Source organism: Anolis sagrei, chromosome 2, assembly GCF_037176765.1.
Source record: "Anolis sagrei isolate rAnoSag1 chromosome 2, rAnoSag1.mat, whole genome shotgun sequence".
Classification (NCBI taxonomy): Eukaryota; Metazoa; Chordata; class Lepidosauria; order Squamata; family Dactyloidae; genus Anolis; species Anolis sagrei.
In genome coordinates, this window is record NC_090022.1 from 125,633,626 (window position 1) to 125,659,879 (window position 26,254).

The 26,254-nt window shown below is 41.1% G+C and overlaps 1 protein-coding gene across 2 annotated transcripts in view; it reads left to right on the forward strand.

The window, feature by feature from the left end:
- The window catches only part of PIK3R5 (phosphoinositide-3-kinase regulatory subunit 5), a 63,984-nt gene extending 38,314 nt beyond the window's left edge, over positions 1-25,670 (forward strand). For both annotated transcript variants that reach the window (XM_060764484.2, XM_060764486.2), the window contains exons 3-19: positions 3,657-3,757; positions 7,403-7,471; positions 8,609-8,747; positions 13,698-13,767; positions 14,329-14,503; positions 14,936-15,092; positions 15,202-15,285; positions 15,772-16,441; positions 17,171-17,321; positions 17,524-17,649; positions 18,248-18,376; positions 18,837-18,930; positions 19,975-20,051; positions 20,313-20,406; positions 22,374-22,456; positions 22,620-22,729; positions 23,659-25,670. In XM_060764484.2, the coding sequence (XP_060620467.2) occupies positions 3,657-3,757; positions 7,403-7,471; positions 8,609-8,747; positions 13,698-13,767; positions 14,329-14,503; positions 14,936-15,092; positions 15,202-15,285; positions 15,772-16,441; positions 17,171-17,321; positions 17,524-17,649; positions 18,248-18,376; positions 18,837-18,930; positions 19,975-20,051; positions 20,313-20,406; positions 22,374-22,456; positions 22,620-22,729; positions 23,659-23,806 (2,477 nt within the window). In that variant the 3' untranslated portion in view covers positions 23,807-25,670. The remainder of the gene's footprint in view (positions 1-3,656; positions 3,758-7,402; positions 7,472-8,608; positions 8,748-13,697; positions 13,768-14,328; positions 14,504-14,935; positions 15,093-15,201; positions 15,286-15,771; positions 16,442-17,170; positions 17,322-17,523; positions 17,650-18,247; positions 18,377-18,836; positions 18,931-19,974; positions 20,052-20,312; positions 20,407-22,373; positions 22,457-22,619; positions 22,730-23,658) is intronic.
- Positions 25,671-26,254: the final 584 nt, after the last annotated feature.

Sequence of the window (26,254 nt, forward strand, 5' to 3'; positions counted from 1 at the left end):
TCCATTGTTTCAGTTGCCGATTGTTCCGAACTCTGACCTCCTTTTTCTTCCTTTTTCCGTGGTGTCATTCTCTGTGGTTTTGGTTCTTTTCCTAAAAAGCCATAATCCTTTGGTGATTTATATCTTGCCTTTTTTGCCTTTACTCCTTTCCTTGGTGTAGATAATCTTCTTTCTTCACCTTCCTCTACCTCTGCTTCCTCTTCCTCTTCTTCTTCTCCTAATTCTTCTTCTTCTTCCTGTTCTCCTTGCTCTTCATCTCCTTCCTTCTCTTTCATAAGTTTTTCATAAAAAATCTTGGCCTTATGTTCTGTTGTCAACCAATATCTTTCTTCCTTGTATGTCACCATTATCCCTTCTTTTCTTTCCCACCTGAACCTTATCATTCTTTTCTTCAATTCTTCTGTTAAGAAAAAATATTTTCTTCTTCTTGCTAAGGTTGCCTGTGGGAATTCCTTCAGAACCGCAATTTTCTTTCCTTTGTAAAAGATTGGTTTTTTATTATTGTTATAGAGCACATCATCTCGTACCTTCTTTCTTGTAAATTTCACTATCACGTCTCTGTCTGTCTTGTTTCTTCTAGAATAAAATGATGATATCCTGTAGACTTGGTCCACTTCCTGTTCTAATTCATCTCCCTCACATTCCAAGCAATCTGCCAGAATTTTGATTATCAATAATCTTATATCTTCTTTGTCATCTTCCATTATATTTCTGAGTCTCAATTGAGAATCCATTTGCATTTGCAGTAGTCTTTCTTGTTCCAGTTCTATTTTTTCCCTTTGTCTGTCTAATCCTTTTATTTTTTGTGTCATCTCCTTTTGCGTTCCTTCTATTTTCTCTTTAGAGGCTTTCAATTCCTTTACTTCTCCATCCAGCTGTGTTATATCTTTCCTTATCTGTCCAAATTCCTCTTTTATTTCTGTTTTCATTACTTTAAATTCTTCTGTCATTTTGGTAATTATTCCTTCTTGTTTCTTATAATACTCCTCATGTTTGGTCTTCATTTCCTCCTTCAATTCTGTTTTCAACGCATCTTGTTTCTCTGATATCTTTTTAATCTCTTTTAAAAGGTTGTCCATTTTAGGATTTATATCCAATGATCCTCTTCTTGACTCTGCTTTACCTGGAGTTGTCATTTCCCAATTGCCTCTTATTTCCCAAAAATCTTTATTCTAATTTCATCTATTATCAATTATAGTAGTATTAATTTTCAAAGCGAAAGTCCATCAATTTAATTTAATTTCGTAACCAATTGTGATGTAAACCAATTTCTTACTTCTTACTTCTTACTTCTTAAGGGTCTTCAATTGTTCAATTGTTAACAAATTAAAAAGTTAATTCATTCACTCATAATATATCTACCCACTAAAATTTAAAATCTAATACTTTCACTAATTTTAATTAATTTTACTTATTTTATTCTATTTTCCCCCTTTTTAAAAAGGATATGACACTATATTGTCTGAAGCCAGTTTCATATAATAATATAATGACTACAATGGGTTACCAATTTATCACAAATATAAAATTTCTAAAATACCAAATTTCTGATAGGAAGCACAAACTCTTTTCCTCCACTTGGGAGCACCAAGATTTTAGATTAGTCCTTTACTTATCTGTTCTTCTTTATGTTTGTTCCTTCAGTGGTTATTTGTCCTCCAGTTCTCCTCCCTATTATAGTAACTTTCGTCTGCTTCTCTTCCTGGTCCGATGTCGTCTTCTTCTCTTCCTGGTCCGTCGTCGTCTTCTTCTCTTCCTGGTCCGTCGCCGTCTTCTTCTCTTCCTTGTCCGTCGTCGTCTTCTTCTCGTCCTCGTATCTCCTCTCTGTCACTTCTATTTATGACTCTTATGCTTGCTCCGCCACTCCTTTGCTCCTCCAATTCTCCCTGTCTTCCAGATAGATAAATTCCTTCTCTGCCGGTCTATAGCGTTTTTTCTCTATGATCCAAAATGGCGCCAGCTCTCCTTCCGCCCCGTCACTTCCTCCTTCACTCCTTTCCGACCCCTCTTGGTTCCTCTCTTTTCTTGGTCCTCCAGAGTCTCCTGCCTCCCTTTTCCTGTTCCGTCACTTCCTTTACTTCATGCAGCCAGATTGTTTATAGAGAAGGCTAGGGTAGACTCAACAATAATGGCGTCAAGGTCGGTATTGTTTATCTTTCTTTCTTCCGTCTGTAGTTCCAAAAGGCGCCTCCACTAAGATTGTGTGGGGGGCTCTTTATCCTCCTTACTTCTTTTGTAGTGAATTATAATATATATATAAAAATTAGAGATTAATTTCCATAGATCGGCTTATTTTCCATTAATTTAATCTGTTTTCGCCAAATTTCCACTTATCCAATTTAATCCAATTTGCCCAAGTTATCAAATCACCTATATATAGTTTATATAATTTATGTTCCTTGATTGTCCTTGTTTTCTGATTCTGTATTCTTTATTCTTATTATTTGTTCCTTCTTCAGCCTTCCTTGTCTTTCTCTTCCCTCCGTTCCTCCCTTCCTTCAAATATTATTAATTTGGGAACACCTTCCCGTTACCTGGGGTTGGGGTCTTTCTTTTTTCCTTTCCCCAGCCGGGGTTTCTTCTATCTTCCTCTTCTTCTATTTTGAGTGGTTTTGGCGGCGGTTAGACAAGCCTCGCGGCTTGATCCTTGCGGGGTGGCTCGCTTCCCCTTCCCGCTCGGACCCTCTCGACTTCTCCTCCTTGAGGGGGGAGAGATCTTTGGGGCCTCAAGCGTCCTTGGGGTTCACGACACCTTTGCACTCAATCCGGCAAAGGGGGGAGCTTTTTTAGCTCTACCTAACCACCCAACGCTGGTCCTCGTCGGGAGCTCCCTCTCGACGAGGCTATCCCGTCGCCATGTCCACCGGAAGTCCCCAAGAAGGGAATTGGGATTGTGAGGAAGATGAATCAAATATTTTCTTCTGTTTTAAGAATGCGGGCTATTTTTACTATAATATTTTAAACTCACAACTTGTTAGAAAAGGCATCCAAATTTGATAAGAGAGTTGATTCCTGAGTACAAGAGTACCTGTTAGCTGCTTGCCTTATGGCATCCTGTCTTTTGGAGAGGTAGTGTTATTGTGTCAAGTCAAATCCAAAAGGTATCAATTTTCTCTTATTGTTGATCAGATAAACCTCAGTCTCCTGAATTAAAATATTTGGTTACTGGTTACTCCACTTTTCTAGTCATGATTATAGACTTGTGGTTTATAAAGGATGTAAGCAGTTCAGTTCTTGTTTTGCCTGCATCCTTGCTTAGATTGCAGAGTCTGCTTGTGGTATACTTTTTAATATAATAAGCTGTTTAAGTTTCAGTGATTTAGAGGTGGCTGGCTTCCTCAGATATTGTCTCACACAGTCAGGCATAACACAAAGACACAGAGATGCAAATAGGCACAGAAATATGCACCAGTGATTTCGTGGATTAGGGGGGACATAATCCTGAGTTTTCTGTATCGGAATTTTTTGGTCTAGCACTACATATATGTGTAGTGAAAAATACATGTGCCCTTGTTTTCAGCCAGAGAGTGTACTTGCACATACGTACCTGTTGTAGCATCTACCTGGGAGCACCTGCACATCTGCAAGGAAGAGCATGGCTGCATTTCAGTTTGTGCTACTTTGATGTGTGACTCTGTTCCCTCTTTTGTTGACAGCTGGACTTTGCCTGAATTGCTGGAGTCTCCAGGAGCTGGTCAGCCGGGATGCAGGGAACTATCTCATCCTCTTGGAGAAAATCCTCCAGAAAACCCAAGAGGTAATTCAGGGGATGGAGATGGGAAAGTGTACTTTTAGAGTTCTTAATCTACTTAGTTTATTTGAGCTCATAGCTCTTTTGGAAATGAAAGTGTATGTTCTTATCAATGGTAAAGAGGGATACATGTTGATTACAAAGGTTAGATCTCTGCCAAGATCTCATGGAAGTCAGTTATGGATTTCAACTACTTGTTTTAGAATTAGAAGTCCTCCACTGAAGGTGAATAGTGGGAGATACCAGATAGATAGAAGGAAGTCTTTCAACAAGCTGCATGCAATTAAACAATGGGGGGGGGGTTACCTAAATGCATAACCACTCATCACATATACTACCTCTAATATTGGTGGCAGCATGCCCCTCCATGTCAATTCTTCAGCAAAATGAGTGAAAGGATGTTATCAGCCTGGTGAACTAAGAGGTGATATATAAAAGCCATTAATTAATTAAGTAAGTAAGTAATTACTGCACTTGTGCCTTGCTAACAAGCTTCCTGAAGACACTGGCTGCAGTGAAAGCAGAATTTGGGACTCCATGCGTCTTTGGTCTTATTCATTTCATAAGGGTGTTTCTCTTAATTATTTTTCATTTGAGCATTCTAGTCTTCAGACAATCATGTTCTTTAATGCAGGGGGCTGGATTTGTTTTCTGAAGGGCACCATATACTTTGGAGGAAGCTATTGTTTTGCGAGTCAATTAGAACCCATTACACCAGTGGTTCTCAATCTTCCTAATCCCATGACCCCTTAATACAGTTCTTCATGTTGTGGTGACCCCCAACCATAAAGTTATTTTTGTTGCTACTACATAACTGTAATTTTGCTGCTGTTATGAATCGTAATGTAAATATCTGATTTGTATGATGTATTTTCATTCACTGGACCAAATTTGGCACAAATACCCAATTTTCCCAAATATTTTATGTTTCAGTGTACACAAACTTTGTTTCACACATAACATTATTACAAACAATGTACAAGATATATATGAAACATAAATGACGTGTTTAGACTAGGGTCCCATCTCCAGATACCTTATTATGTGTATATATACATGCATTTGGGTATTCCAAAATCTGAAAAAAATCTGAAATCCAAATTGCTTCTGGTGCCAAAAATTTCAAATAAGAAAAACTCGACCTGTAGTTGAACATTTCATCTATTTGCCTGACACTCGCTTTGTGTTGGGTTGAAGGTCAGTACTGTTGGCTAAGAGAACAAAGAGTGTGTCTGAGCACCTGGGTCAGTGATGTATGAATCAAGTAGAGATTTCCTCCTTCCTTCCTTGAACAGCACTTCCCTACTACAGAGTGATTGTTTCATGCCCTTGTGTTGGGACTTATGTCGCAGGTTGAGCACCAGCATTGTTTCTCAGCTATTGTGAGGTGGTGGGAAGAGTGGAAAAGTCAGGCAGGAGGGTCCCAGCTTTGTCTTGCCAGTCTGTGTCTAAAACAGGGTCACAGCAAGGTTGCTGTAGCAGGTCTTCCTGCAAAGGCATTAGGTAGTACCCCTCCCTTTCTTTTCTAAATTCCGGTATATGGTATGACTTCCGTTTTCTGTTCTAAAAATAGTGTATTGGCACAAAGTGCACAGATCTGGAGAAGCAACAAGTGAGTACCTGCAAGAAGAAAATACTTTGCACCTACTGCTGTGTCACAGATTTTTAAAACCAGGAGAAGTTACTTTAGCATGGAAGTAATGTTCAAGCCAGGATGTTGACATTAGCTTTCTCAAAGAACTAATGTTTCTTCCTTCTCAGATAGAACTTTGAACCTCCTAATCTGTATAATCACAGTTTTTATTTATACATAAAATACCTTGAAACAATACCAATAATATCAACTGTAATCATGATAAATTTCCTTCAGTGGCTAATTTCCTCTACTGACTGTTGCCCTTTAAAGACCTGTTTGGATTAAGTTTGGGAGTGTGAAGGTTCTGTTCTATCCCCATTTGAACTTTTCCTTTTAAAAGATCATTTGGAGAAGCATTTCCAGATGCCTCCACCATTTCTACTAGACCAGAGGTGGCCTCTATAATGATCCCCTAGCTTCCCTTTCAAGAAATTTGCCTGGTCATTTTATGAGTTTTATGTGCTTAGCTGGAAGTCTGCTGGCTTTTGCCCAGACTTTTGGAGAATTGTAATACTTTTGTTCTATTGTCTGCTTTGATATTTTATTGATTGTGTTACAATGTAATGAGATCAGTAGTTTCAAAGCTTTGGAGCTTTAGGTGCTCTTACTGACTATTAATAGGGAAAACCAGCTGATGCCTAATCCATCTAAAATGCAGACGTGTGCTTTTGAGCTCTGAGGATTAAAGGGAAGGAATCCCACTGGAGCATTGCAGCACCCCAAAACACCTGGGAGATACCCTGGACTGTGCTCTGACCTACAAGAAGCACTGCTTAAATATCAAGCAAAAAGTGGGCACTAGAAACATCACACGAAAGCTGACTGGCACAACCTGAGGATCACAACCAAGCACAGTGAAGACATCTGCCCTTTCACTTTCCTACTCTGCTGCTGAGTACACATGTCCAGTGTGGAACACATCTCACCATGCTAAAATACGCTCTTAATGAGACATGCCATATTATCATAGGATGTCTGCACCCTACACCACTGGAGAAATTACACTGTTTGCCCTGACATCTGCCAGGAAGTAGCAGCCAATAATGAAAGGACAAAGACAATACATCTCCGGCCCATCGCCTGTTCAGATATTAGCCAATTTTCTAAGATCTACAGAGATACTTTCAGGAACACCTCAGCAAGTGAGAGTCCAAAAGTGGCAGGCAAAAACCTGGAACCTCAATCCATGGCTGATACCAAATGAGAGACTCCCTCCTGGACACACAGAAGACTGGGCGACTTGGAAGGCACTGAACAGACTGCGCTCTGGCACCACGAGATCCAGTCTGAGCCCTGCCACATGCACACCAAGAGGCAACACCAGAGGCACTTCAAGTGTCCAGCTTCTGGTCAAAGGACATTTAATATAATGCCAAGTTTCTAAATTTTGTGTTTTTAAAAAATACATTACAACTGCATCCTTGGTTTGCTCCTGATATGATAAATAAATTAGCTAATATAATTTTAAGACAAGGGTGTTTGTGAGTTTTGTTTTGTTTTTGTTTTTGTTTTTTGGACCATCATCAGCATATCTCCTTGCCATTAGCCACTTTGGCTAGAGGTCTTGGCAACTGATGTACACAAATAAAAAGTGGGTCAAAAGATTCCCCATCACTGCTCCAGAACACGGGACATGATATCCTAATGCAAGCTATGTGGCCATTCTCCCATTTGGTTGCAATGTACAGTGCAGTGTTTTCTGTTCGAAAGCTTTCTATACAGCAGTAGACACCACCAGCAGTATCCAGTGAAGGTGACCAGGAGTATCCAGTAACAAACAATGTTAGCTGTTGTGATTGGACTCAAAAAAATCACAATGCTGGAGCGACTTCTCACTAGAACACACACATTACAGTAGTGAAAACATGGAAGTTTTGCTATCCAACTTACATCTGCCACTCCTGTTTGAAGCGTTCAGAAAAATGTATCTGTTTGCAGGTTTCTCTGGAACAGCATGACAAACCTCAATTCCATTCCATATGACTGACAGTATTTGTTTTGTTTACTTATTGCAGGTTCAAGAGAAATGTGACTACGATCTCTTTGCTCCACTGGCCCTTCTATTTGGTGCAGCAGTCTTGTCTGTAAGTTTGGGATTCCAATGGTTCAGTCCTTGTCTCCAGCCTTCAGGCATGGGCCTTGTTTTGTTGAACTCAATGTTATTTATTAGCACAGTTTAATAAAAAAATAGTGTCTTGGTTTTAGGGGCACAGATTCTGAAAAGTGCATTGAATAGACTGCATCAGCTCTAGTTTCATAGATGTGATCATCATGATTTTCCACTGGTGATTGCTAGATGACATACTTCTGTATCTGAAAAAATAGGAGGGAAACTGGTGCCATTTTTTTGAATCAGCAGGTCAAATATACCCAGAAACAGGTCTAACAGATCAAATTTGAAAACATGGTATTTCAAACAGGCATTTGACTATGTTTAGAGCCTTATCTAGTATTCTTGAGGACCTAGTGATTGATGTTAGGACAGTTTATTTTTAATGTCTGTAGCCATAGCTGCATTTTATTGAACCTTTTAAAGGGATTGGGGTTTTATATGTTTTATGTAATCTTTTTGCTGTTGTGCTGTTTTGCTTATGTATGTATGTATTTAGTATTTAGTTATTTACTGTATTTATATACCGCTTTTCTCATCCTGCAAAAATTCAATGCCAACATACCGTAAAACAAAGAAATCATAATAACGAATTACTACATATAACTATGACTTAAAATAATTAAAACCATTAAACAAAAGACAGAAACAAAATTTAAACATTCAAATGAAGCATTAAAATCATCCTAGTATAAATATTAAAATCACATGATCCAAAAACCATACACCATAGCTGTTCCGATTGTCATTGCACATGTTCCTTAATTATTTTTTGTACTGGATTATTTTACTAGCCAAAGGCTTGGTCCCACAACCACGTCATACATACTTGCTGTACTATATGCCTGCACTGTTGAGTGCTTTGGTAAGATGCCCTGAGTCTCTTTGTGAAGATGATGGCGGGATACAAATAAATTATTATTATTATTATTATTATTATTACTATTATTATTAACATTTGAGGCATCAAAACGTATTGGCCAGTGTAATAAGTAAGTGAAGGGATTCCAAACTAGATCCCACTGTTGGGAATTGTTTAAAAGAGTGCAAACAAAACATTATTTGCTTCTTATTTAGTGTAGCTTTTATGCCTTTGTTGTATTCTCTCTAGATTCCCCATTTTCCTTCAGATTCTGACCTGCTTCCGAGGGCCTTGAGGATATACCGTGATTTCCTCACCTGGCCTGTGCCATACTGTGATATCTGCCAGGAGCTACTGACTTTCATCAACAATGAACTCAAAGCCCCAGGTAGGAGTTCACTTGTTTGCCTTGAAGGGTTCCTTTAGCCATTTGGTGTGAGGAGGAGGGATGCTGCTGGTGATGACCGAATTGCTGATAGCTGTACAGACCATTTGCCTTTATAGGTTATTGTCTGTGTTTACTCAGTTTGAATGAGTGCAAAATAAATGGCAAAATGTGGTTTTAAGGCAGAGGTAAAGAGGCCTCAGCCTTCTAGAGACCTTCCACTTCCATTCCACAATCTCTTCTCATTGACCACACTAGTGGAGGATTATGGGAGTTGAAGTCCAAAGCATCTAGAGGGGTAGAGTTTCTACATCCTTGTTGAATTCCAAGGAAGAATATCTTGTTTAGTACTATCTTGGCAGTACATGGCTGGAGTGAAATTTCAACTAGAAATGTAAAAGATTGCACTCTCCCTTGCAAGCTATTAAGTGCTAGAGCTATGTGCAGAACCGTTTTCCTTTGTTTCATCCATTCTTTCGTTACTTTTGTTTCCTTCGGGAGCACATAATAGGAAGACCCCTCCCGGTACGAAAATCAGCTCTACATAAAAGGAAACGGGAGCCAATCCTGGCTCCTTGCCTGCTTTTCATGAGCACATGGCACTCCATGCCTCCTTGCCTTGGAAAGAGAGTGCATGTGTGTGAGGTGTGCAGGCCCAGAAAGTGCATGTGCCTGCCTGCAACTGAGTGCCTCTTCTAGAGTAAGAATGAGAACTTTCCTCCCTGCCTTGGGACGAGTGTGTGCGTGTGTGGTATGTAGGCCCAGAAAGCACACTCCTGCAGCCGAGTGCCTCTCCTCTAGAGTAGAAACAGGTAAGAAGCTTTCTTAAAGCATGTGCCTGCCTGCAGCTAAGCACCTCTCCTCTAGAGTAATGGGAAAGGGAGCCTGGGAAAGTTCCCCCCCCCCCAATGGGTTGATAAAAAATGGATCCTTCGGTGCCCCAGAGCAAAAACAGATATCTGCCCTCCCAATTTCAGGAGGTTCTCTAAAAATGGATTGTGGCCCCCACTGAAAGCCAGAACACGAAGCTGGTCAAGGTTTACCCTGAAAGCACAGCCCATTAAGTATGCCAAAGCTCTAAAACTTTTTTTATAAGCTCATAGTTTCCATGTTAGGTTAGAACATCTCTTGTGTAAAGTCATTTAACTGGCAAAATGGATGCAAGTCCTCTCTCTTGCTCCCCCTCCAAACTCTCTTGAGGTCACAAGTGACACATCAGTAACAACAGAGGATTCATTCAGGTGGCTTTGGACTTTGAATGGGTAACTGTGTCAGAAAATTTCCATACAGTACACTGGGACCTGTGCATGCTTGTAGTTGAGTGATAGCGCATCAGCTGTGGTTTAATGAGCATCGGCTTGGCTACCAATGAATATTCCCACTCAGAACAGTTCTTGTGTTTTATGCAAGTAGAAACTTCTTCATTAGGCTGGCTCCAGGCCTCTGTTGTTTCTCATTAAGCAGCTTTCCCAATTAAACAAAGAGACTTCCTTAAAGCACCACAGAGCCTAGAATTGCTCCCCCCCCCCCAAAAAAAAAAAGAAAAGAAAAAAAAGCAGTAGCAGATATAATTCAAAGATATCTCTTTGGAGAAATCTATGAATTCAACTAATTTCTGTTGTCAGACTTTACTTTCAATCTGCAGGGGAAAAAATGAGAATGATCTCATGAGTACGTAGGTCAATTGAATTTGTTTTAAAAGCCCAACACATTTTGGCCTTTAAACAAATAGATGCCTATATTGAAAATAAACAGAAATGCATATGTTTAAATAAAAGGCGCAGGTTCGCAGCTTGGGTGTGATCCTGGATTCATCGCTGAGCCTGGATCTCCAGGTTTCAGCGGTGACCAGGGGAGCATTTGCACAGCTTAGGCTCGTGCGCCAGCTGCGCCCGTACCTCGGGAAGTCTGACTTGGCCACGGTGGTACACGCTCTGGTCACATCCCGCCTTGACTACTGCAACGCTCTCTACGTGGGGCTGCCCTTGAAGACGGCCCGGAAGCTTCAGCTAGTCCAGCGCGCGGCAGCCATGTTACTAACAGGAGCGGGACGCAGGGAGCACACAACGCCCTTGTTGTTCCAGCTCCATTGGCTGCCGATTTGCTACCGGGCCCAATTTAAGGTGCTGGTGTTGGCTTACAAAGCCCTAAACGGCTCCGGCCCAAAATACCTTTCAGACCGCATCTCGGCCTATGAGCCCACGAGGGCCTTGAGATCGTCTGGGGAGGCCCTTCTCTCGATCCCGCCTGCCTCACAGGCACGTCTGGCAGGGACGAGAGAGAGGGCCTTCTCGGTGGTGGCCCCCCGGCTGTGGAATACTCTCCCTGTAGACATCAGGCAGGCGCCCTCCCTTATGTCTTTCCATAAGAGCCTAAAGACATGGCTATTTGAGAAGGCATTTAACCAGTGCTAAAATAATCGGCAATGACGACTGGAACGGAATACGGATTACGAGATTGGTGATGATTCTACGATGAGACGGAGCGGATTGTTTAGTGTAATTATATTGTTGTTCAATTGTTGAAATGTTGATATTTCGTTATTGTTTTTTGTAAATTGCCTTTTATATGTTGTACACCGCCGTGAGTCGCCCTAGGGCTGAGAACGGCGGTCAACAAATGCAGCAAATAAATAAATAAATAAATAAATAAATAAAATATTTTCCAAAAATGGCAACACATCAAATTCTTTAACTGTAGATATTAAGTTAATAAAATTAACTACATATTGTTACATCCTGGTTGGATTACTGCAACGCACTCTACGTGGGGTTGCCTTTGAAGACTGCTCGGAAACTTCAACTAGTCCAGCAAGAAGCAGCCAGATTACTTACCGGAGCGGCGTACAGGGAGCATACCACCCCTCTGTTACGCCAGCTCCACTGGCTGCCGATCCGATTCCGAGCACAATTCAAAGTGCTGGTTTTGACCTACAAAACCCTATACGGTTCCGGCCCAGTGTATTTGTCCGAACAGATCTCCCTCTACATCCCATCTCGAAATTTAAGATCATCTGGGGAGGCCCTGCTCTCGACCCCGCCACTATCACAAGTGAGGTTGGCGGGGACGAGGAGCAGGGCCTTCTCAGTGGTGGCCCCTCACCTGTGGAACTCACTCCCCGTGGAGATTAGAACAGCGACTTCCCTTTTGGTGTTCAGAAAAAAATTGAAGACCTGGATATGGGACCAAGCTTTTGGATATTCTGGCAGCTAAGGAAAGATCTGACGATAAACAAGGGAAAACGGAATGGAATGGATAAACGGACTCTGAACACTGAGCATGAGATTGTTTTGCTATTTTACTATGTATTAATGTTTTTAACTTGTTAATCGTTTAAATTGTTATGTATTGTTTGTTTATTGATTTAGGCATCGAATTGTGCCTTCGTTTGTAAGCCGCCCTGAGTCCCCCCTTGGGGGTAAGAAGGGTGGGGTAGAAGTAATTGAAATAAATAAATAATAAATATTGTTAATTAGATCACTGGCAGAAATTTCAGAAATATGCCTATATTTTCTCAATTAAATCGACAGATAAATAATAAGGAAATACACTCATAAGACTATTTATTATTTGTGGATTTTCACATATGGTCCTTTACTTTGACCAAACCTTTCAGTCAGATAAATCTGACCAGTTCTTCGTGAAACTCAAACTGCAGACATCTTCCTTCTTATGGTGTCCTCCAGACATACTAAACTTCACACAGCTGAGGCAAGTGGGAGTTACTCACATTTGGAGAATACCTAATTAGGAAAGGTTTTTTTTAAAAAGACAATGGAACTTCCCTTGATTAATTACTGTCAAAATTTGTTGAGAATTAGATTCTAACCCAAATAACCTGCAGGGAAGTCATATATTTTGGACTGCCATCCCCACCACCCTCATTTAACATAACCAGTAGTGAAGGATCATGGCAATGAATCCCACTGGAGCATTGCGGCGCACCCAAATACCTGGGAGTCACTCTGGACCATGCTCTGACCTACAAGAAGCACTGCCTGAATATAAAGCAAAAAGTGGGTGCTAGAAACAATATCATACAAAAGCTGACTGGCACAATCTGGGGATCACAACCAGACATAGTGAAGACATCTGCCCTTGCGCTATGCTACTCTGCTGCTGAGTATGCATGCTCAGTGTGGAACACATCTCACCATGCTAAAACAGTGGATGTGGCTCTTAATGAGACATGCCACATTATCACGGGGTTTCTGCGCCCTTCACCACTGGAGAAATTACACTGTCTAGCCAGTATTCCACCACCTGACATCCGCCGAGAAGTAGCAGCCAATAGTGAAAGGACCAAGGCAGTGACATCTCCAGCTCATCCCTTGTTTGGGTATCAGCCAGCATGTCAACGACTTAAATCAAGAAATAGTTTTCTAAGATCTACAGAGACACTCGTTGGAACACCCCAGCAAGCGATAGTCCAAAAGTGGCAGGCTCAAACCCAGAACCTCAATCAATGGCTGATACCAAATGAGAGACTCCCCGCTGGGCACACAGAAGAGTGGGTGACTTGGAAGGCGCTGAACAGACTGTGCTCTGGCACCACGAGATGCAGAGCCAACATTAAAAAATGGGGCTACAAAGTGGAATCCCCGACATGCGAGTGTAGAGAAGAGCAAACCACTGACCACCTGCTGCAATGCAGCCTGAGCCCTGCCACATGCACATTGGAGGACCTCCTTGTGGCAAGACCAGAGACACTCCAAGTGGCCAGATACTGGTCAAAGGACATTTAATCAACTACCAAGCTTGCAAACTTTGTGTTTTATCTGTTTGTTTGTTTGTTTGTTTGTTTGTTTGTTTTGTTAAAAATGTAACACAACTGTCTGGCTGCTCCTGACAGGATAAATAAAATGGCAATGAATGTTCAAAATCTCTATCAAGTACACCAGGTTTAGCAAAGGCAACATCTGTGATGTTGGACATGTTTTTCTTCCTTTTCAGGGATTTCGTATCAAAGACTGGTGAGGGCAGAGCAGGGACTGCCTGCAAAGACCGGTGAGACTTCCATCATGTAAGTAGCATCTAAAAATATGTGCTTACTGTCAATCACTGTGTGCTTATTCCTGCATGGCAGGGGGTTGGACTACATGGCCCTTGTGATCCTTCTAACTCTTAAAATTCTTCAATTTGACTGCAGGAGTCTGAAAACGATCTGGCGTAATTGGACCACCAAGACCTTGCTCAAGAAATATCAATCAGAAGTGTATTAAAAGATGAAGAATTATAATTAATACTAAAGACAGCTATTGTTATTGAATGCAGTTTATGGCTCTTTCTTGCAGCCTCCTAATCCAGAAAATTGCCACCACTCATTAAATTGGTATTTTTAGAAAAGTGGAGGCTTCTACATACATGGCTCATACAATTAAATGGAAGCATGGTGCCACCTGCTGGTGCTCTGATATGAATTAATCACATTGATTTTTGGAGCCCACTGCATTCCCCTTGTCATGTTATAGCCCATGAAACTGTTCAGTGGCCTCACAATAACCTTTCAGAAATAAAGTAGTTCAAACCTTCCTGTTTTGGAGTCAGCCTGTTGACGCTTTGCTGTCTTGTCTTTTCTCCCCAGAACAGTCCTGTTGTTGAACCCTTCGGAAGTGGATGGGGAATTTCTATCGGTTGCAGAAAAAATGAGCACCACTGAGCTTTCCCAGCAAACTTTACTGGTGACACTCCTGGAGCATATCTATCAAGCAAACTTTGGGACTAAATGTGACTTGGAAAAACTGCATCAAATACTGAAGGTAGAGAAAACCTTGCAGTTCAGGACATTAGTCTAATGTACACAGCTTTGTGACTTCTTTGTTACATATAACATTTTAAAACCATTGCTGTTTGATGTCAAATGAAGTGAAACATTGTACTAACTAAAGTTTGGGGGAGTATTTATTTATGTTTTTTAAAAAACTATACCTTTCAGAATCACCCAGTGGTCATGCTGGCAGGGGAATTATGGGAGCTGCACTCCAAAAAAGTAGCTTTCTGAAGGTCTGGTTTTGGTTAAGGTAGTTGCAAGGATAAAGGATTGCTGAATCTTGGGTACAAGTGATGTTTGCTAACCATACGTTATAGATGCCCTTTTCCATGTGTTTTAATGTGTAGAATATAACCATGCAGAATAGCAAGAAATGCTATTTACCTATCTTTTACCGATCTCTCTCCCAATGTATGCATAGCTGAAGCCTGTGGAAGAGCTTATGGAGCTATTTGCCAGCACCTCTGAAGCCCAGGAAATGGCAGCTGTGAATAGCGATGACCCTTCCACAGCGAGGGAACAACTGGAATCTGCCTTATTAGAAATTGCAAAGGCAGCTGAGCTTCCCATAAACACAGGTGAGAAATTGAAGGCAATTTCACACCTGGGTATTGGAGCAGGGTGGATGTCTTCTTCATCCAGATATAGCTTGCCTCTGCCCCTTAACTTGGTTATTTGTCTGCACAGATGAATCCCTGCCGAGTAAGCTGCGCCTGATCCCCATCCCTGTTGCTCGCTGTTACACCTACAGATGGGATACAGATAATTTTGGTATGTTTAAAACAGAAACGCTATATATTTAATAGCTTTATTGTGGAATTTTACACAGAACTGAACACGTAATAGCAGCTTTATGTTTATTTATTTTTTTAAGGTTGTAATTCCCAGAATTTGCCAGGCAGTGATCATACTAGTTTAGATTTTGAGTTTACATCCAGAATGTAACTTACCTACGCTCTGTCTAATTGGCTTGACAATGATTCCTGCAGGACCTTTAGACCTTTCTTCAAACCCAAGGCTGGACATGGGATGTTCAGCAGAGCATACAGAAATAATCAAAAATAGGATGTTCCCTTAAAACATTGTTTCTCAACCTCCACATTCTCCTGGTATGTTGTGAATATGTTGTTTGAGAGATGGTGTTGATTCCAAAGCAACACCTCTAGAGAGCACCAGGATGGGGAGGTCTTCTTTAAACCATGCAGGATTTTCAGTTCCTTCTCTAATTTCTATTTTGTTTTTCCTGTCTTCTTGCAGACATCTTAAATGAGGTACTAGACAAAGAAGGGTACTATCCAAAACCTGTCCTCTTAGAAGATGAGGAGGTGGACAATTGCTTTTCAGAAAGAGATTCTTTGTTATCTGAAGATGGTCCATGTAACTCACGGGGGTCTGTTATCACAAAGGACTCTGCACTCTCCTTGGTCTCTAAAAAGTCCTTGAAGTCTTTTGTATCCAGCCTGAAGGACTGTGTGGACAGTGGCTACATGGAGGACAGTGATGAGAGCTCTCCTGAGCTGGCAGGCCGTTTGGATCTGAAGGAGGAGAAGATGTCCGCCAAGCATCGGCATCGGCTAAGCAACAAGTTATACAAGCTGTTCAAGAGCAAGAGTCAATTGATCCTGGGCAGGGAGCTGAGGGATGTCTCTGAGGTGGCCTCACTCTCTCTGCCATTGCGCCGGGCAGAGAGCCTCTGCAATCCTGTGTCCAAGGACCGTATTCCAGCTCGTTCTCGACGGGCACAATCTCTTCCTCAACATGTACTGAGTGCCACGCTTTTCCAAAACATTGTGCCTCAAAATATCTGTGTCCAACGCAGGCCATTTCTGAGCTGTGATGAGGACACAAAGGTCTCAACTCTGCGTGTGGTTGTGTTTGGCTCTGACCGTATCTCAGGGAAAGTGGCACGGGCTTACAGCCATCTTAAGTGAGTGTAAGGATGCCCCCTTTCCCTGCTCTGTACCGCCATACTGAGAAATCAGCTGGTTTCCTCAACATCCTGCTGCGTCCCTTTGGACCAGGGAGTCCACCTTCTCTCTCTGGTTGTATCATTACCTGCTTCTTTTTAAATTGTATTTTCTACTTATGCCAATATGTTGACAGAATTTGCAACTGTACATTATTTTGCTCAGCTGTATTATATAAGTAATAATTCTATTCCATCCTTGGAGAATATCTAGCTCTGAGGAGAGGCCTCAAATCTAGTTTTGCATGTCTGAGAATGGACCTGAGAGACAGGCTTTTGGGTCTGGCTGGTTCTGTCATGAGGTTCCTCAGAGGAAGGCATTGCTCTTCTTCTTGCTTCCACCTCATAGAAGAGCTGACCCTCTTAGTCATCAATAATAATAATAATAATAATAATAATAATTTTGGTAATAACAATAATAATAACAACAGCAACAACAGCTTTATTTTTATACCCCGCCTCCATCTCCCCTAAGGGACTTGGGGCAGCTTACAAAGGGACAAGCCCAGGGAGCACAAAGTTAAAAACATAACAAAATAAGATAACATCAAAACAAAACCAAATAATAACATAACATCATGAAAACAGTACCATACAGAATGATAAACGTGCTGATTTTACAACAAGCATGTTGCTTGTAGGGCTACAGCTGGCTTTTCGTCATGCATCACCTTTTGTCCTCCATTGCAGATCTCAAGAAAGCAGCTGTCCCCGGCTGACTCGATACTTCAAGATGAATTTTTACTATGTTCCTGTGAAGAGGAGCAGCCCTACCTCATCTGTCCTGACCCACCCTCCTCCTTCTCCAGGAGACCCACATTCCCGCTCCCCTGGAGCCACGGTATGCATTTAGAGCAAAGTCAGGAAGGGTACTGATAGACAGAATTACCATGATGTACATGGATAATTTTGATTCATTTGCAAGTATGCGAAGGCCTTGGATGCCTGGGAATATACAATGCATAATGGTTCATGTGTGTAAACTGACTGTTCTGCATTGAATGAAACTGCACATCTAATAGTGTGTGTTTCTTTGATTTTAGGTTCTTAGTTTGGCAGGGATGGAAAGCAGCACAAATGATATCTCACTGTACATAGGTATGCAGGATCCATGGTACGAACGAAACGTTCTTGGGCTCATGAATCTTCCCATACATGTTCTGTGCCAGGTAAAGTTCTAGACTGTATTCTCTAAAGTTTTCTCTAGCCACCTTCAAATGCCCCCTTTTCCTCTCCAAAGTGACAATGGGAAGAATGTAATTTCACTTCCAGTTGCCATTTTAAAAGAGAAATTGAGAAAATGTATTTTGGGGCACACTCTTGCCTCAAATATACTACATATCGGAATGTAAGATCTGCAGACTGAATTCTGTTTATAGTCTCAAATACATTGATGGGATTTACAATCGCATGAACTCACCATTCAAAAACTCATTCAATGAGACTGCTGTAATTGGAACTGCCAACAAAGTTCAAGACTTTGCCTTGTTTCACATTGATTTGTCTTGCTATATATGTCTGAGGGCCATCTTTGATCGTTATAATGCATTGGAAGCAACCATTATTTAAGAGTTCATAATGTCCATATATGCCTTTATTGCCCTTAAAAGATGTCCTTTCAAGGTAGGGAAGGAAAGGATTTCTGTTCCAGCTGCTGGCTGGAAACAGTTGCATCACCAGGTCTTTATCTGGGCACCATTGATTGTTTCCCCTGTACTAGAAGCATCTATGGATGAGGCATTTGTTCTCTTTCTGCTTTTTCTATAGCAGTCAATCAAACCTGAAAGTGAACCTTTAGAGGAAACATCAGAGCAGCTTCCAATCCTTGCTGACATGATCCTTTATTACTGCCGTTTTGCTACCCACCCGGTGCTACTGCAAGTCTACCAAACACAAGTGAGTTTGACTAAGTTTGTTGTTTTTGCATTTGGGGATTAGCAAACCACTGCAAATTGAGCTTCTATGAGATGGGACACCATCTTCTCTGGGTAATTAGTTGCTTGGTGACCAAAGTGCTACACAAGCACCCACATCCACACACAGGAGTTTTACTCATTAACCAAAACTTTGCCCTGTGCAAATCCTAACCTTGAGTTGATTTGGATTTGATGTTAGATCAGCCTAATTCAGAAATGGAGCTGATGGGTTTGGAGAAACCTGAGCAAAAACTTGGAGTGTGAGTGTGTGTGTGTTGAAAAAAGATGGTATGCCTCTAGGAACATTGTATAAGGGGGAAACATGATGTACCAATTCCTAAATAGCTTTATTTTAAAAAATGAACACAAATCCAAATAGGAGACTTCTAACGTAGAACTTTTGCATATCTTGGATTCTCTTATTTCCCTGTATTGTCCAGCTCACCTTCACTGGGGGAGAGACAAGAACTGAGATCTTCATCCATTCCTTAGAGTTGGGCCATTCCGCAGCCACACGGGCCATCAAAGCTTCAGGTAGGCTGTTGGCCACCATTCGGAAATATTTTTAGCTGTGTTCATTTGCACTTATTTTTGTGACTATGGGAATACCCATTCCTGGAGATGGAGAAGAAAGCTGGAGAGATTCCAAAGTTTCTCATACACAGGAAGTTAACAATGAATAGCATAGACAGCACATAGCAAAATTCACAGTGAAGACGGACATACAATATAGAAAGAGAAGAGCACACCTGCAGCTCAAACATTGGTCCTGCTGTTCTACTAGAGGCCTTGTGCATGTCTTAGACCTATCTGCCCACCCATTTGATTGTCTTGCTGTCCATCTCCTTTTCCTTCTTTATTTTTGAAGCTGTTAGAGGTGCATATGGGGAAGAGGTTCAAACCTTGCTTCTCCTCTGTGCCATGTATCTGAGAAGAAACCTAATAACTTAATATGATGCAGACAACTTTTTACTATCTCTTCTGGCTGGGCAGTGGGACTGTTTGTTTTTCATGTCAGGAGTGAGGAACTGCAAGTGCTTCTGGTGTGAGAGAATTGGCTGTCTGCAAGGATATTGCCCAGGGGACGCCCACATGTGTGATGTTTTATTGCGGGAGGCTTCTCTCATGTCCCTGCATGGGGAGCTGGAGCTGACAGAGGGAGCTCATCTGCACTCTCCCCAGATTCACGTCTCTGACCTGTCAGTCTTCAGCCCTGCCAGCACAAGGGCTTAACCATTGCACCACTAGGGGTCCCATGGCAATAGGACTAACAGCAGTATCACAAATAAGGGCAATGAATTCAGGACACACAGAGTGCCTAATACATGTATTGCTGCTACAAGGTGTATGTGTGCGCGTGCCCACACGATCATAACAGACCCAGCATTCAAGTTTTTGACATGCATATTTGTACAGCTGTAAAGCTGATGAATGTTCTGCTGTTGAAGAATATGCTAAGAATCCTCTTAATGTTACCTTTCTACCTGTTTTGGGACATATTTCCCTACTGTACAGTAGAAGGACTTGAGATATAGAAACTTGCAAAGAAAGGACTTCTTTCTCCTCTTTTTTGTACAGGTCCAGGTTGCAAACGCCTGGGTATAGATGGAGACAGAGAAGCCATTCCACTAACACTACAGATTGCCCACAGCAAGGTAATTCTGTGAAGACTGAATTGTTGTAGGGAGTGTCCAACAGAGGAGTCCAATCTCTCAGCTTCTTTGCAATGCAAGAGTCACCTTGCAATTTGGGCAGGGTAGGGGAGGCAGAGTAAAGGAAGAGGGAGAAGATGCCATGGGGTGAAGCTCTCATCTCTTCAAAATGACTTCTGTGTTAGAATTGGATCTGTGAATAGCAGTTTTATTCTATTTTAGATATTTTTGTCAGACTGAATCTCAAATCTCTGATTTTTCCAGAGGTCAGTCAGTGGAAGGAGTCGGTGGATTAACACTGAGAAAGTCTGTACATCTGTTAACCTCAGCAAGGCCTGTAAGAGACAAGAAGAGCTTGGTGTGTATGGTAGATGTACCCTGATCTTGTATTTTAAACTGCTTTAAGCATTTAATATGATTGTCTATTTCACACACACACACACACACACACCATGTATCACCTGAAATATATTTCATTTTAATCATACTTTAAGATACCATAGGGCCCATGTTAGGAGAAAAGGGTGGAACATTTGGTCCTATGGTGAGTGATGAATGACCCCTCAGATTTGATTATACTTCAGTTCTCATCTTTCTAAATCATTACAGCCAGTAGTTTGAGATTATGGGACTCAAACCACTGCAACCCAACATTTAGAGGGCCCAAGACTTCCCGCTTCTGGTACACAAGAAATGCTTCCCTCTCTCTTGTTTGTGTAAATATTCAGACAGTGCACTCAGACTTATGCAGCAATATTTTTGGCCACTGGGTGTCACAAAATGCCCACCTTTCCTTCAAAAGTGATCAGTGGTGCTACATGAGCACCCTGCTGGCTGATCCTGCTGAGCTCAGAGTTGGCTGTGCTCCAGGTCTCTAAGGAAATTATATTTTTAACCTGCTACAAAGCAATTTGCTTGCAGTCTGAAGCACTTTTAATTGCCCATTTTCTCTAAATAGGGTTCTCTAACTGGAATAAATTATGAAACCCATCTAAATTTTTTATATTGTTGTACTTGCATTTTCCTCTACCACAGGTTGGTTTTTACAGCTTGGCATATATATTTTGTGCAATGTTTGAGGACTGATAGGCAGAGAAATGCACATGTTGAAAATTGGGCTGCAAATCATTAGAGATGTAAAATTGAAAAATGGAGCAGAAGGGGAACCAATAACTGGTAACCATTTGGAATAAAGAAACCCAGTCTGTTTACCACTGAAAGTTCTACTCAGGATCTTTTCTTTATTTTTTTCCTATGCTTTCCCAAAGCACAAGTAGACTTTTCAGGATATCATAAAACACATTGTTTTGTTTTATTTCTGTGCATCCTACTCTGTTGCACTTTCTTGACACCACTAGCAGACATATTGTATTCCCAAATGTGCAGTGGCAGCCATAAAGGATTTTAAACTGGGCTAGGAACTGTGCAGTCTGTAAATTATGTGCAGTCTGCTAAGCATTTCAGGATTAGCAAACCACTGCAAATTGAAGTTCTATGAGATGGGACACCATTTTCTCCATGCCCACTTTGAAAACCTCCATTACCCACTCCTTCAAGCCACCAGTGGATAATCATGTCCCCCAACACCTATAGGTGTATTGTTTCATTCCAAGGATTATTGGGGGACCCAAATATATATTTTCACAGACCAGATGTTTTGTTAGATCAGGTTTTAAGGAAAAGAATGTAGACAGGCAAACAGAGATCTGAAGTTGCTATCATCTCAGACTCAATGCATTTGCCAACTTCATCCAAGATCCTTAGAGGAACTTATTGTTGGGAAGACTGAATACTCCTAAATTTGTTATCCAAGCTCTATGTCAGGAAAGTATTTTGAATTAAGGTTCCTATGTGTGCAGATATAAGAAGTTGACACAGTAGTTGAGCAATGTTTTAATTGTTTTAATTAGTTGATAGAATATGTTTTTATGATTGTGTTTTATGCTGCATTGAATTTTGCCGGAGCTGTAAGCTGCCTTAAGTCCCCAATGGGGTGAGAAAGGCAGTGTATAAATAAAGCAAATAAATTAATATAAATAAATAAATAAGAGAAAAGATGTGTGAAAGCAGGTCATGTGTTAAACCATGGGAATGCAAGGATATCAAGATGATTCATGTAAAAACTTTCACCACGGGACATGAGTGCCATACATTTTTTTCTTGATACTTTAAAATTTAGAAAATGGATCTGGTGCCTATAATCTTAGGCTGTGCTGCTTGCTTATAAATGATATTATGGGGGGCAGGAAGCCATTTTCAGACTAAGTGCTCCTCTAGGAGTTCCACATGCAACGGCCACTCTGATTCCCCACCCTTTCATTTCAGGCCCCAAAACAGAATGCTTGACTCTCACTGCAACAGAGGTCATCAAGAGACAAAGCTCCAAGTCTAAGAAGAGTTTCAACCAGGTAGTTTGGTCTTTGACTCCATCACTACCACCCTGTCATTTTGCTAATTCATTTGTCCTAATTTCATTTTGTTGGTGGGTGAGACTTGAATGTTTTGCTATCAGTTAATAACCTGATCTCCATGCCCACCAAGTAGTTTGATGAAGCAATGCTTCTTTTTCAGATTAGTGTGTCTCAGATTAAAGTGGACAAGATCCAGATCATTGGGGTCAACTGTTCTTTTGCTGTATGTCTGGACCAGGATGAGCGGAAGATTATGCAGAGTGTGGTCAGGTAAGGAAAATGGGGCCACATTTCTTTGAAATAAGACCACTTGCTGTACAACGCTGGTGGTAAAGCGGGAAATTTAGACCTTCTGGTCCCATCCTAGAGTATGATTGATCCAGTGAAACTGGGTACTTATATCATTCCTCATTAAAAGCCCTTAATAACAACTCATTAGCATTATTATTCCAGGGGTCAGCTACATATTGTATTGCTCTTTCTTTTATCACTTGTGCGTGAGGAGATGGGGACCAAGTTTCAGAACCCATGTAATCGATATGAAGTGCCCACTGAGTGCAGCTAGGGTTTCATACAGTTAGTGCAAAATGCAGCATGTAGACTGCTCACCTGAGAGATGTCTAATAACACCATTCCTTTTAAAATATAGTGGATACCAATTAGTTTGAATTCAAACTTGTGGTGATACAATTTAATGACTTAAATGGCTTGGGGCCATGATACTTGAGGAAATGCTTCTCTCATCCAATAACATTCTATCATTTTAAAATGTGAACACGTGTAAGCACAAGGTATATTTAGAAGTTTCTTCTATGTGTTCAGTGTTGTTTGTTTCCAATTAGGTGTGCATAGGATAGATTGCAGGTAGCCATGTTATTTATGGGAGGGCTCAACTACAGTAGTTGTCTTAGCAATACTGTGTGTGTGTATTTAATCACTTAATACTCCTCTGATCATTCTTGAGGACACACAACTACATAGGAGTCATTGTGGTTCAATTTGCCTGGTCATGTCAAGGGGACTCAAATCCTTCCAGTCTAAATTGGCAGGATGGCTCAATGCTCCCCTGCCCAAGCCCATTCCAGAGTCCATGTGCATATATTTAAATGTCATGCCTTCTGTATTTTTGTTGGGCTTGTTTTTGTTTTGGTTATGAATGCACTATGCCAGTGTGACTTGAGGTTTTGCTTCTTCCATAGGTGCGAGATCTCTGCGTGCTACAAACCCAAGATTAGCAAATCCTCCATTGAGGGAAAAGTCATGTCATCTTTCCCTCCCCAAGACGCCTCTGATATCTGCTCTCTTCTGTGCCTACCCATTGCCACCTTCAGTGGGGCATTGCCTTGAAGAAGACCAAGGAGGTGGAACTACTTCCAGCACCTAGGATGGATTGGTGTTGCTGCCAGGCTTCCCACAGATCACGAAAATCTGGATAACTGTGAGAGGGGCATGCCCCCTTCCCACCAGTTGAGTGACAAGGATTTGGCAAGATTATGGCAAGTCTGCACTTTCAGATCTGGAAATAAGACTTGGCACTCTGGCAATGGGAGGATGTTCCTTATGGTGGAAGAAATAATGCCCAGTGTCCCTATCGGTGGCTTGTTTTTCATTGAACATTATGGGGGAGGAAGGAGGTAGGGGAAAAGAGGGGGATAGAGAAAATCTGAAATGTGGAAAAAGGCTAACTGGCCAGTTTGTGTTAAAATGCTGATAGACTTCATTAGGGGAGGGATAAACCAGCATTCTCTTCTTTAGAGGAGGGTGTCCTTACAAACTATGTGAAGCTGTATGAGTTCATTAAAAATAGAGCTGAATTCAGTTCATGTAGTTATGGTTTACTGCTATTCACAACTGCAGCATTTTTGCAACCCAGTTTTATTTTTATTTTTATAAAACAACATAAAACCCAGTCGTGTATTTATATAGCAAATAGTTTGGAAAGAGATCCTGGTGCTCAGTTTGTCCCATCTTCTTTACTGATTCTGATATGTACCAACTGAAATGAAGGGGCAGGCTGAAGTAAGGAAAGACAAGGAGCAAAGCCTTTTTGAGTGTAATGGTAATTAATTGGCAGTTAATATTAGAGAAGCCAGAAGGCTTCTGTGTCTTAAAAGGAAAAACAATGGGAAAACACTATGACCTGCCTTATGACCAGCCTGTCTGGTTGGTGCTTCTGTTGCATGGCATTTAAAAATGTGCAGTGATGCCAGGTTGTCATGCCAAATGAATGCCTGAAAAACATAATGCCCTTCTGCTTTGGTGGAAATTGGGCCAAGGCAATCTAGGTCCTTTGCTCTGTGGGTGAAAACCAACGACCTGAACCTTTCTCTCCTCAAGAGGAAGAAATATATTTCTTTGATTGTAAGATGCACAATGATTTCAGCACCACCAACATTTATATATATATATATATATATATATATATATATATATATATATATATGAAAAGCATTTACAATTCTAAGATGCACCCCATTTTTAGAGATGTTTATGGGGGTAGGAGTATGTCTTAAAACTGAAGAAATAGGGTACGTTGAGTCCAAACTGCTGCAGGCTTCACTAGATGTGCTCTGGGAACCAGGACTTCTGAGTAACCTCAGTCTAATCTGCAGGGCCAACAACCTGTATGCTGGAGGTGGGAAGACATTTGTGCCTCTAGATGTTTTGCACTCATTTCAAACCATCAACCATGCTATTTGGTGCTATTGGGAGGTGACATCCAAAACATATGAATGGTCAAATGCCCCAACCCATAGCTGACAGGCCCTAATAAGCACAAGTGCCAACTGTACTAACACCACAAAGCCATTCACAGTGCACTTCTGGTGCAAATAATGTGAGCCTACATGTTTAATCTTCTATGCAAATTGTGAAATTAATGGTGCTGTCTGCACTGAGATCCCACCTATTAGAACTAAGCAAATAGATCCATTTTAAGAAGCTACTGTGGAATTTATGAATCAGTGGTTGCTATTAATGCCAGCTAAAGATGCCTCTTTATAGAACTGGAAGACATGTGTCGTGGCTTCCTTTGCACTATATATGTAGTCTTTGCTTCTGGAGGAAGGCAACGAACGATGTCCATCTAAGAAATCTAAATAGCACTGAAGTCTTATTTTAATCACTATTTTACTTGAATTGAACTGTTTTTGAAAAGTTTTAAGTGAATATGATGTTTACTTGTTTTGGGGAAAGAATGTGTATCAAAGGAACTTACGAATGTGTATCAAAGGAACTTACTATCCAGGGTGGGCAGGGCTGACCAAGGGGCTTGTAAAATTCCCAGCTGGGGAAGGTAGAGGTCCAGGAAATATAGAAAGGGGAAATCTAGATGAGTCTGTGATTATAAGAGTAAGCAAATCTTGTACTCAAGGTGATCCAATTCTTCAACTCCTCCATAAATTAGTTTGTTCAAAACCTCTTTGTTAATCAAGGAATAGTTCAAAGTCCTTTTCATCTGGAAAAAGAAAGAGAAGCAAAGTGCCATTTCATTTTGCATGTTTCTGAGAGTGAAATGCAATGCAGCTTTCTCATAATATCTACCAGCAGTTTAGTCATCAGGAGTATTATTTTGTGATAAATCAGGAAATAAGGGTGTCACAAATATCCTCCCAGGAATACTATCCTTGTTTCAAACATAAGCCATGAGATGCCTCAATAATAATTGCAAGTATGAGTGAGCCTTAATCATTGCATGTATGAGTGAGAATCCCACTTCCTTTTCTCAGTTAACAGAATCTGATGGCTTCTAGTTCGGTTTGCAATCTTGCACCCTTTTTCTCTCTCAAGGCAGCC